This window comes from Camellia sinensis, chromosome 11 (genome assembly GCF_055761805.1).
Source record: "Camellia sinensis isolate YWXY chromosome 11, ASM5576180v1, whole genome shotgun sequence".
Lineage (NCBI taxonomy): Eukaryota > Viridiplantae > Streptophyta > Magnoliopsida > Ericales > Theaceae > Camellia > Camellia sinensis.
The window spans coordinates 160976799-160989538 of NC_138971.1; the positions used below are offsets into that span (position 1 = coordinate 160976799).

Genomic DNA, 12740 nt, shown 5'->3' on the forward strand with positions numbered 1-12740 from the left:
CATCTTGACACGAGCAATTAAACCTTTTTCCGGATCATTTATCTGACAAACACAATCATAGATAATGATCTCATATCCTTTCTCTTGAAGCTAACCCACACTAAGCAAGTTGCTCTTCAAATCAGGAACATAGAAAAAACACTAGAAATGGTTTGAAGAGTATTAGCTCGTGTTCGGATTTGAATATTACCTTTTCACATAACAGAAATTTTTGAATTGTCTCCAAATCATACCGTCATTTGAAAAGATTCATCCAACTTTGAAAAAATTGACTTACTGCCACACATATGATTGCTGCAACCTGTGTCTATAGACCATAGGTTTTGGTGATTTTCTTCCATGGTATGACATGCCATTAAAAGAGTGGCTTCTTCTTCTTCTTCTGCAAAGTTGGATTGGTCTCCATTTTCTTTTTGCAAATTGGTGCAACATTCAGAACGGTAATGACCAAGCTTGTGACATCTGAAGCACTCAATATTTGATTTGTCCCATTTTGATTCATAGTCGGTTGACTGTTGATTTTCGCATCCTTTGCCTTTCCTTCGGGGACCAAAGGTGTGATGATCTTCTGATCTGTAATTTGTGAGTTTGTTTCCTTCTCTATTACTTCTGCCTCGTTATTTTCCTCAGCCTTGACTTGATCCTTTCGATGTTGAGATTTCATCATTCATTGAAATTTTCAAGGCTTGCTCCTCTGAGGTTGTACGATTGACCCTTTGCTCATGGACCAACAAGGAACTCCGCAGTTCATCAATCAAAAGCTCATCAATCTTATTTGATTCCTCGATGGAACAGACAACATAGTCAAATTTTGTTGTCATCGATCGAAGAATTTTTTCAACTACTGTAACAACTTCCATTTTGTCACCATGGATGCGCATCTTACTTGCAATCACCATCATCCTTGAAAAATAGTCAGAAATAGACTCTTCCTTTTTCGTATGAAGAATCTCAAACTCTATGCGAAGAGCTTGAAGCTGGGCACGTTTCACCTTCGTTGTGCCTTGATACTTCTTCTTCATTGAATCCCAAATCTGTTTGGAAGTGTCTTTCTCAAGAATAGTCTCCAAGATTGCATGATCAATTGCTTGAAAAAGATAGTTCTTGGCTTTGAGATCCTTTAGCTTTTGTGCTGCCAACTCTGTCTTCTGTGTATCTGTCATCACTGCTCCACTTGCAGGTTCAGGAGTACTTGTCTCCACCAGAGGCCAATACTCCTTGGATCTTAAAAAGTTCTCCATCAACATGCTCCAATGATCATAGTGACCATCAAAACGAGGAATAGCAGGTTGTACATAATTGTTGTCTAATGCCATGAGACGCTAACCTGGCTTTGATACCACTTGTAAAACCAAGCAAGTATATAAAAAACACAAGAGAGAAGTAGAGGGAATTCGGTACTTTATTCATTGACGATTAGCTACTTAAATAGAATCATACAAAACTAACTTTGCTGAAAATAAGAAGCAACTAAATCACTACTACCAGATTCCTTTACTAGTGGGATACTCTTAGAGAATAGATGAACAACTGACTTCTTGTGGAATAAGACAACTAAGACATATTCAAAGCAAATTAAAAAAAAAAAAAAAAAAACTCTCAACAATATCTGCCCCCTTTATCTTAAAATCCTGACTCCGTCCCTACCTACATTTGATTAGACTTGTTCGGTTATGAAGTTAACAATTGCCGACAGTCAACTGACTGTCATGAATATAAGTTTAAAATAAAAAGCTTATAACACTAATTGATTTAGGTGAACTAGCATAGGATCAAGAATTCGCATCATAGAGCCTCTTAGGTCTGGTGTTCTTTTGTGGTGCCAAACAACCCTCGTAAACTCTGCGGGTTAAATGTTGACCATGCATTAACCGTCCTAAACACACATTTAATTATAAAGTTGAAGCATTTCCTAACACCAATTTATTTTAGGTGAGCAAGATTGTTAGGTTATGAGAAGTAATCAGTAATATCTACTAAAAATTTTATTCAAGAATATCAATGTGTGGTCTAAATTAAAAGAGGCACCAAAACTACTGATTTAAACAGACTTATATAGGCTCTGTGTCAAGAACAAGGCAAGGTTGGAGTTTCTGTGTCAAGTGGTATCAAGCTGGACTTATATAGGCTCTGATTTATATACATTCAAGATGAATGGTGGTTGGATTCCTGTGATCAGAAGGAGGGTGGTAGGAAATCAGGATGGTTTTTGCAAGAAGACAAAGGTGATTACCATTTTTGTGGACAACATCCCTGAGTCCATGGATGCTAAAGGATTATTCAGTCTTTTTAGAAAGTTTGGCGTGGTCAAGGATGCGTTCATACCAAGGAAGAGGAGAAGAGTTTTAGGTTCCAGATTTTATTTTGTGCAATATGATTGTGAAGTGGCGGCAGAGATGGCGATTGAGAAGGGTGATGGTTTGTGGTGTGATAACAAGGCGCTGAAAGTTAAAAAAGCAGAGTTTCAAAAACTTCATGCTCTGGGTCATTGAGAGAAGGGGATGCTAAATAGAGGGAATGAAGGCAGAGTGATGCATCAGTGGCCTCAAAGGCAGCAATGACAGGATAATGGGATTAAGCAGTCATATGCAGAAGCATTAGTGAGAGGAGGAGTACGTGACAGTGGGAAGGTGGTGATCAGAGCTTATAAAGAAGGAAACGAATGGCTTTACGAAAGTTTAGTGGTGAAGTTGAATAGCTTCTTAGTTGTGGAAGTGTTCAAAGCAGAACTACATAACAGAGGAATGAGGGATGTTATTGTTAGGGACAATAGAGGAAGAATAGTAGTGATAACTTTTAATTCTGTTCAACAGATGAAGGAAGGGAAGGAACAAGTAGATAAGTGGGGTAAGAAGTGGTGTGATTCAGTTGATGAGTGGGGGAAGAGCCAGTTTGAGGAGCAAGAGAGATGTGTCTAGTTAAATTGCTTTGGCATACCAATTAATCTTTGGACTGTGACGACTTTTAGAAGCATTGGCAGCTATTGGGGGACTATTGTTCAATTCCAAGAGGATATTACTAGCCCACAAAATTTCCACCATGGAAGAGTACAAGTAATCACAAGATGTATGGAGTTGATTAATTCGGTAGTCTTTTTGGAATTCAAAGGTAAATCTATACCAGTAAGGATCTGTGAAGAACTACCAAAGTGCTTGTTTCCTACTTCCAATGAAAGCCGAGTGAAGGAGATGATGCAGTTGAAATCTAAAGGTTGTGAGACTGTGGAGGTGGATCAGGTGTCTGGCAATGGTGGGACAACAAGGTGTGATTACAGAGGTATTGTAGCAAGGGAGAAGGAGGTGGTTGGTGAAGATGATGAGGTCAGCAGGGTTCAGGAAACAGTGGCTGGTAGATCAGATGTGATACGTAGGGGTTATGATGGGAAGTATGAACCAGATGAAGTTATGGTGGGTATGGGAAAGGGTAAGGTAGGCGCTGGGTCCAAAGAAGAGGGTATGAATCAGGAAGTCAATTCACAGCAGATAATGATGACCAAAATTCAAAAATTGGATGGGGTTGTTGACAATACTGGACTTGCAAGTGCAGTGAATGGGCCGGAGGGGGTCACACCAAATATAAATTTGGAAGTAATTCTTGAAGGCCTGCAGGTTGGGCCTCAGCCTAGCAGATTACAAGTTGGGTGAGGCTCGGATTTGAGTGACTGTGTGGCCCAAACACAACTCAGACCATCTGAGGCCGATGTCTCCCATTTATCACATTCCATTATGGTTAAAAGGGCTAGGAAAAATTCAAAGAACAAGGCAGCAGTTGGTACTAAAGGTAATATATCACAGCAGAAGGGCATAGGGATAAAGAAAGGCTCCTGCTCTGTAGGCGGCCTTAGCAAACAAAGAAACATGGTTGGAAGGCTTGGTTTTCAAAGAGGGGCACTATTCAGAGCTTCAGCAGTAGCAGCTGCAGCTGCTACTTCTTTGTCTTCGTCTCAGAGTCATGCAACACAAAGGAGGAAAAATTTAATGGAGGAAGCACAATCAACAGTGAAGATTGGAAAACTGTTGGGTTTGCAATGTCAAGGTAAAGAGGATGAGCTAGTCAACAAGATAGTGGAACTTGAAGAAAGTGATTTACAAGGAATTGCAGGTGAGGAAGGGGCAGTAAGACCTTAACAGGTTGTTAAGTAGGGGACTAAGGAGAAAATATAAGTTTATTATGTAGATTTTATCTTCGAATGTTAGAGCGCTGAGAAAGTCACAAAAAAGGGGCAAAATAAAGAATTTGGTGAAGGATAGAAGAGTGGATGTCTTACTTTTACAAGAAACCAAAAGGAATTCAATGGAGGAGCATTTTGTGAGATCCATGTGGCCTTTTGAAGAGATGGGTTATATGATGGTGGATTCAAAATGAAGTGCAGGAGGGTTGCTATGTATTTGGAGGCCACAAGTGTTTGAGCTAAAAGACTGCTGCAGCAGTAAGCACTTCATTCTACTCTCAAGTACCTTGGCTCAACATTTTGATTATGTGATTGTTAATATATATGCTCCAAATGAGGTGTTGGGGAGAAAGAAGCTATGGGATTCCCTTGTGTGCTTACAACCCCATTTTCCAAATCCATGGTGTGTGGGTGGTGATTTTAATAAAATCATATTATTGAGTGAGAGGAAAGGGTATTCAAGAAGAGAGAGGGGGATGAAGGAGTTCAATGAGTTTGTGGAACAGTTGGAGTTGTCTGATTTGCCTATGTTAGGCAGAAAATTTACTTGGTGTAATGCATTGGAAGGGGATAGGTGGAGTAGGATAGATCGTTTTTTATTAGACTCCCTTTGGATGGAAATTTTTTCATTTAATCAATGGGGATTACCTAGAACAATTTCAGACCATTCTCCAATTTTGTTGAAGGAATATGATGGGGATTGGGGTCCTAAGCCATTCAAATTCATTAATGCTTGGACATCATATTCTACATTCTTGACTGAAATCAAGCACATTTGGGAGGTCACACAGGTTTCAGGATGGGCAGGGTATAGATTAATGAGGAAGCTATCCTCCTTACGGGGTCACTTAAGGGTGTGGAATAGGGAGGTGTTTGGTAATATTGATACTATGTTGAGGTCAGTAGAACAAGAACTACATGAATGGGATTTGAAGGCAGAAATTAGATCTCTGGATGTGCTGGAAACAATAAGAAGGAGAGAGGTTAGAAGTCAGGTATGGAAGCTTAGTAGGGATAAGGAAAGAACATGGCATCAAAAGTCTAGATTGCTGTGGGTTAGGTGTGGTGACAGAAATACTAGATTTTTCCATCTTATGGCAAGTAGTAGGCAAAGAGTGAACTTGATAGATTTTGTGACAGTGGGGGGAGTGAGACATGAGGATCCAACTCAGGTGAAACAAGCAGTGCTTAGTCATTTCAGAAACCATTTTGCTGAAAGTTGGACTTCTAGGCCACAAATTTCTGGACCTTTTGTTACAATTTCTCCGGAGGTAGCAGTGGGTTTAGAAGCAATGTTTACTGAAGAAGAGATCTGGGCAGCTATTCAGGATTGTGATGGGAACAAGGCTCCTGGCCTAGATGGTTTTAACTTAGCTTGCATTAAAAAATGTTGGGAAATAATGAAAGGTGATATATTGCAGATGATGTATGAGTTTCACACAAATGGGAAGCTGGCAAGGGGTGTTAACAGTTCTTTCATGGTGCTCATACCCAAGAAGAACAATCCCATAGGCTTGGGGGACTATAGACCCATCAGCTTGGTTACCTCGGTGTATAAGATTTTGGCCAAGGTGCTATCTAGAAGATTAAAGAAGGCCCTTCCCTCTGTGATAGATGAAGTGCAGTCAACTTTTGTCAGTGGTAGATATATCTTAGATGGGGTGTTAATTGCAAATGAAGTTGTGGATTGGTGGAAAAAGTCTAAGAAGAAATGCATTATCTTAAAATTGGATTTTGAGAAACTCTATGATTCAATAAATTGGGAATTCTTGTTGGCAATGGTGAGAAATTTTGGATTTGGTGTCAAATGGATTAGGTGGATGAAAGCTTGTATCTCTACAACTATGGTGTCAGTTCTTGTCAATGGTGCACCTATAGAGGAGTTCCAGCCACAAAAGGGGTTAAGGTAAGGAGATCCCCTTTCTCTATTCTTGTTCATTATTGCTACAGAAGGGCTTAATTTGCTACTTGCTAGGGCTAAAGTACTGGGTTTATGTAGGGGTTCTACTGTTGGTTCCAATGACGTGAGTGTTTCGCATCTCCAATTTGCTAATGATACTATTATATTCCGTGAAGGGGATATTGAGGATATTTCGAATATTAAGAGGGCGTTGAGATGTTTTGAAGTGATGTCTGGGTTAAGAATTAATTATCATAAAAGCATAGTGTGTGGTGTGGGCTTCCAAGAAGATCAATCTAAGGAGTTTGCTAGGGTTTTGAATTGCTTAACTAAGAAATTACCTTTTTCTTTCCTTGGTCTCCCTTTAGGGGCTAATCCTAGGAAACAGAGTGCTTGGGACCCAGTTGTGCAGAAGGTCAAGAAAAGCTGGCCTCTTGGAAGAAGAAGCTTCTTTCCTATGCTGGGAGATTGACCTTGATCAAGTCAGTCCTTGCTAATTTGCCAATCTATTTTCTTTCTCTCTTTAGAATGCCTGAGGGTGTTGTTAAAGCCTTAGTCAAGTTGAAGTCATCTTTTTTGTGGGGAGGGAATGTTAATAAAAGGAAAGTGCACTTGGTCAAATGGAAGGAGATCACAAGTAGTAAAAGTCAAGGAGGTTTGGGTGTGAGAGACTTAGGAGAGGTGAATGAATGCTTGCTATTGAAGTGGTGGTGGAGGTATGGTAATGAAGATTCAGCTTTATGGAAAACTGTGGTTTGTTCAAGGTATGGTAGGAATGGAGGAGGTTGGCTTCCAGATCTGAACTCTTCAGGTGGGATGTCCATAGTCTGGTTGGACATTGTGAAATTGCTCTCAGAAAATCAGCAATTGGGGGATTTCTATGGTAAGCATTTTAGAATTAAGGTTGGAAATGGAAGGAGAATCTTGTTTTGGCAGGATAAATGGCTTAACAATAGTGACCTGAAGATTCAATTCCCTAGGCTTATAGTCTATCCACTGAGAAAGAGGAGACCCTTCAGCAAATCAGTGCTAAGAAGAGTAATATGGGGCTGTGGCAGCTTAAATTTAGAAGGCAGTTATTTGTATGGGAAGCTGAAGAGCTGTAGAGATTGATGGAGTTGTTGGATACATCTACAGTGCTGAGGTTTGATTGTGTTGACTCTTCCTTTTGGTTAGCAAATAGTTCAGGCCTTTTTTTGTCTCTTCGGTGAGAAGATGGTGGGATGCTCAAATAGGGACTGGTCAGGTTGTGCCTAAAGAGGTATGGGTCGGTTTAGCTCCGCCAAAAATGCAGTTCCTTTGTTGGTTGGCTTGGAGAGGCAGAATAAAGACTGCAACCTTCCTTCAGAGGATTGGGGTGCTACCTGTTTCAGCAAATAATATGTGTGTGTTTTGCCAAGCTGAGGTGGAATCCTTGAATCATGTGCTTATGTTTTGTCCACTGGTGTGGAAATGTTGGTCTCAAATGATAAGCTGGAGTGGTCAGGTTTGGGCAATCCCTGGATCAGTTCAGGACTTGTTACAGTGGTGGTCTGCTGGTAAGAGTAAGCGTTGGGTCTCTAGATTATGGGAGATAGTTCCAACTGTTATGTTATGGTCAGTTTGGAGATTGCGAAATGAATGTATGTTCAAAGGTGTACAACCCATTTTTGATAATTTTTGTGATAAAGTGAAGGTACAGGTTGCTCTATGGGTAAAATGGAGTTCGGAGGTTGAATATTCAGTTGATCATATTGTTTGCAATTTCAATCAGATCAGTTTGTCTGTTCAGACCCTCTGCAATTCTGCTTCAGGTCCTCTACTGTAGGGTGCCTGATTCAGCTGCTTCAATGTGTGAATGGTCTGGTCTGGTCTGGTTTGATTCTGTTTCAGGTCCTCTGTTACGCTGATTGTTGTTGCTGCTTTGATTCTGCTTTGGTGGAAGTCTGTTGCTAGGTTGATCTTCTGCTGCTCTGCATCTGATATGGTCTGCTGATTTGTGGATGCTTCAATGGGATGAAGGTCAATATGTTAGGTGGTTATTTAGGCTATATACTGATCTACAGTGTTGCTCCAATTTCTACTGCTAGTTTAGCTTGGTTCTAATCAGTTTTGGTTCTTGGAGTCTTCATTCAGGAAATGTGCTGTTGAGGGCAGAGGTGTAGTCATTTGGATGCAGGGGAGCTGTGCCAAGTGCTGTGTAGTCTGGGGTCTTGGTGACTTCTTTCAGTAAGGACTGCAACTGGTTTTTTGGGTGGTTTGCTGCTAGATAGCTCCTTTTTGGTCTATATCTAAGTTGGTCTGCTGCTAGTGGCTGATTTGCATCTGGTTGGTCTATTTTAGTAGCTAGGAGGTTGGAGCATGTCTATCTGCTGCTGATTTTGGAAATTAATTATGAAGTGTTGAAATTGATCTGCTGTTGTTTGTCTATCTGTTGCTGCTGTTGCCTATCTGTCATTTAGGTGTTGCTTATGCTTTGTTTTGTGTTGTTGGTTTCTCACCAACTTGGAGGTTGGAGCTTTTTCTAGCTCCAATCTCCTCTTTATTGATGTTTTGCCTTTCATATGTAATTTATATATGGTTCATCAATAAAGATTTCTTTTACCGATCAAAAAAAAAAAAAATGTATGATCTAAATTCATCTATGCACAGATTTTACAGCACACCATCTCAACCACACCTCAAAATTCTTGGCAAATTATTTATTTAATTTTTTGGAGCACTGTTTTTATTGAAAGAGCAAACGTGGGAATCTTTTCTATATGAACTCTAATAGGATTTGACTTTTAATTATTTTTCACCACAAGATAAACAAAGAGCCAAACAGCAAAAGAAGAATGTTTCTGGAAGCCATAAGATCTCATAATTGATCTGAAGATTTTAATTTATGCATGTTATTGAGTATCATTAATAAACTTTTTTTTTTTTAATTTTTTTATCAACAAAAAAAAGACTTTATTGATGGAAAGATTATGTACAAACATAAGATCATACACTAATAAAAGTGAGTGGATACCGTGACAAAATTAAACCATCTCAACTAGGTTAATATTACGAAACTTACCCAATCATATATCAGCATACCACCAGGTAGGTGGTGAGACACCAACCAACAAGAAGGAAAGCAAACAAAAGCAAAGGGGGGAAGCACAGTGAAACAATCATGGCCTCATAGTAACACCCAACAAGCACTGCCCAGTAAAGAATAACATTAGCACTCTGCCACCAATGCAAACTCTATTTTGCTTCATGTTTAAAATGAGGTCATTGATTAAAAAATGAGCTAATTTAGGTGATGACTTCACCCAAATTGCAACTCTAGTCTTCTTGACCAACTCAATCACTTCATCAAGGCAAGAATTTGAGTCTTTAAATAAACGCTCATTTCTGATTAATGTGAGTAACATTAATAAACCTTAATGCTATGTGAATGGAAAAAATCACAAAAGAAAATTATAAGTGATTCAAATTTATTTCCGATTGATTTTTCTGTATACACCATAATCTTTTGCAGGTTGCGATAATAACATGTTTAATCATTTATTAGAAAAAAAATCTTTACAATGTTTGAAAGTATGAGGGACTGAAAATTAGATCAATAATTGATTAATATTTTAGTTAGTAAGAGAGAGAAATGAATTTTTTTTGGAGCAATAAATGTTAGTTGTTAATTATTAGATTAACACTTATAAGAGAAAATCTCTTCACCGTTGACAAAGCACTAAAGTACTTGCGCTCCCTTAATTTAATCTCTTAAGAGGAATTAAACTCATGACTTCCTTAAGACTAAGTCTTAAAAAAAAATATAATGACCAATTAAGTTAGACCTAGTTGGTTAGAGAGAGAAATGAAATGACAGGCAGTCAAAGCAGAAAACTCCAAACTCTATAATGCAGGGGGCTTATCCTCCAGTTTGCACCCTCCGACTTGTTTAGCATATCCCAGATTTCCAATCCACTCTGCTCACATGGCTGTCTCTATAATTTTTCCAACAATATTTCCAAAATAAATAAATAAATAAAACAGATATTCTCGTAAATCAATTTTATTATGAGTATATCCATATTATATCAAGTTTAAATTTATACCATATATTTAATTTTTAATTATTTTAATGAGTAATTTTTTTTTTTAATTGCATAGCAATTTTATTATCATTTTTTTTACATTCACTTCATTAAAAAAAGGCTGCTTAATATCACCTATTTGCTTCATTAACTGTTTTACAATTATCTCAAAATGAAGGAACCAATCAAAAGTATCCACATAGCAGATAATACAAAATAGTGACAAAAAAATAGGGACATATAAATTTCTTTAAATAAAAAAGAGGTTATTAACAGTATTAGAGTGTCACAATAAATTGTTTACGTAGTGTTCTTGACAAATAAAAAATCGCAAAGCATACTAGTTCGGCAATCTTTTATTTCTCAACTGCTACTTAATAAAAATGAGTACACATTACGTCATTGATTAGAAGTATCACGTTAACAATGCTAGGTAATATTTAGAAATTTTTTAATATTACCCATTTAAAAAAAAAACAAAAAAGGATATGTCATTATTTCCATCTATAAAAGCCTAACGCACTTCACCATTTCCATCACACCCAACATTCTCTCGAAAGCGCACACAGCCTAATTTCCCAAACCATTCAAGACTTTTTGGTGTCATTGAAATGGCTTCAAAGGCACTAGCTTCAACTACTCTCCTCCTCACCCTCAACCTTCTCTTCTTCACTCTAGTCAGTTCCAATTATGTCCCATGCCCACCACCACCATCAAAAACACCCAGCCACCACCACTACCCATCTCCTCCTCCAAACCACTACCCATCTCCTCCACCAGCCAAGGCCACTTGCCCTACAGACACCCTTAAGTTGGGTGTGTGTGCCAACTTGCTCAATGATTTGGTGCACCTAGTCGTCGGAACCCCGGCGAAGACTCCTTGCTGCTCCCTCATTGGGGGACTTGCTGATCTTGAAGCTGCTATTTGCCTTTGCACTGCCATTAAAGCTAATGCCTTGGGGATTAATCTTGATGTTCCTGTTTCTTTGGGCTTGTTGCTGAATTACTGTGGAAAGAAAGTCCCCACTGGCTTCCAATGTGCTTAGAGCTGCTTTTGTTTATTTCTCTCACAATGTATTGTATTTACAATAACTAATTATGGGTATTGGAATGAATAATTTCTTCAAAGGAAAAAATGTAAGCAATGTGTAATGGGTTCTATTGGAAGGGTTGATCCCATCACTATAAGAAAAATTATTGTCTTGCAATTTCCATTTCTCATTCATATGCACAAGATGTGGGATTGACTTGTGAAATAACTATATATATATATAAGGAATTTCATATAGCGAATAATATAGCTTACTTACATCGATTCAACAAAATAAAAAGTCTATCACTATAAGCTTATTCATAATTGTGAAAATATAATTTTCAAACCTTTTTATGAGTATTTTACATGAAAATTTTATAAACTTAGCATTTACAGTGAAAATAAGAGTTAGAAGATTACTCATTAAAAAATTCCATACTTGTTGGTGCACCACATGAGCTCGTTTATTTCTAATAATTGTGCATGAGATGGTAAATAAAATTAGTATACTTTCAATCACATAATATGTGAGAATTTTAAATTATAAGAATTTTAAAATTAATATTCTCCTGTCTTATCATGAATCTTGAAAATTTCAAGATCAGAGCAAGAGAACAAAACTGACCCTTTTTTTTTATTAAGGACAAAAGATGCCTTCCATTATGTGGGGAGACAAATGATCCCATCCAATGTTTAGATAGAGAGATAGAAATATGAGAAACACCTCCGATATGTAATTTATCATTTTTAAAAAATATAATTTGTATTTGATAAGTATTAAATTTTAATTTGTCAAACATTTTATCATGTGGGGTCAAATCTCAATATCACATCACTAATAATTATTTAAAAGTGATAAATTAAAAAAAAAATATAGCATTATTGATAGAAAATTTAGGAAAAACACACATAGATCAATCAATCTTCGACAAGCAGTGCTCAAGACCTGTAGGATATTGAGTCAATCTCCTTATTTGGTTTCAATTTTCAGGATTTGTTTTTTAGAAAATTAAAATTTTTTATTTTTCGTATTTTTTTATTTTTACTTATATTTTTTAATATTCTAAGCAAGTTTTTTAATTTTTAAATATACCTAACATAAATACACTTTAAAAGTATAATATTTGTGAAAAAAATATTTAGAAAATTCACTGAATACCAAAAAAAAAAAATTTTAAAAATGAGAATCCAGTACATTTTTTTTTGTATTATTGTGTATTTATTGATTTTTTAAAATATTTTTTTACAAATATTTTATTTTTTCGATATGTCTAAGTAAGGTGCATTTAAAAAGTAAAAAACTACTTAGAATTTTAAAAATATTCACTAAAAATAAAAAAATAAAAAAACAAAAACTCTTCGTACTTTTTATCTCAAAAACTACTCTACAAACACAAACCAAACACACCCTCAATTTTTAAAAAATTGAAACGAAACACACGAAATATTTTTTCAAAAAGATAAGATAGTGTTTGGTTCATTAGAGTGAAACGGAATGGAATGCTCATTTATTAAAATATTTACTTCAATGTTTGATTGATTAAAAAATAATGACAAAATATATTGCAAATAAAGTAATCATTCATCCTT

The 12740-nt window shown here is 36.9% G+C and overlaps 1 protein-coding gene and 1 pseudogene across 2 annotated transcripts; one reads left to right on the plus strand and one right to left on the minus strand.

Annotated features, from left to right (window-relative positions):
- Positions 1-355: 355 nt before the first annotated feature.
- On the minus strand, positions 356-1316 carry LOC145802819 (uncharacterized). Its single transcript, XM_082895611.1, has 2 exons — positions 729-1316; positions 356-643 (listed from the first exon to the last, which is right to left on the minus strand). The coding sequence occupies exons 1-2, from the start codon at positions 1314-1316 to the stop codon at positions 356-358; spliced, it is 876 nt and encodes a 291-aa protein (XP_082751737.1).
- A 9165-nt stretch (positions 1317-10481) lies between these two features.
- Positions 10482-11325, plus strand: LOC145802972 (14 kDa proline-rich protein DC2.15 pseudogene; annotated as a pseudogene). The gene has a single exon (XR_014344878.1). The product of XR_014344878.1 is annotated as a 14 kDa proline-rich protein DC2.15 pseudogene (transcript).
- Positions 11326-12740: the final 1415 nt, after the last annotated feature.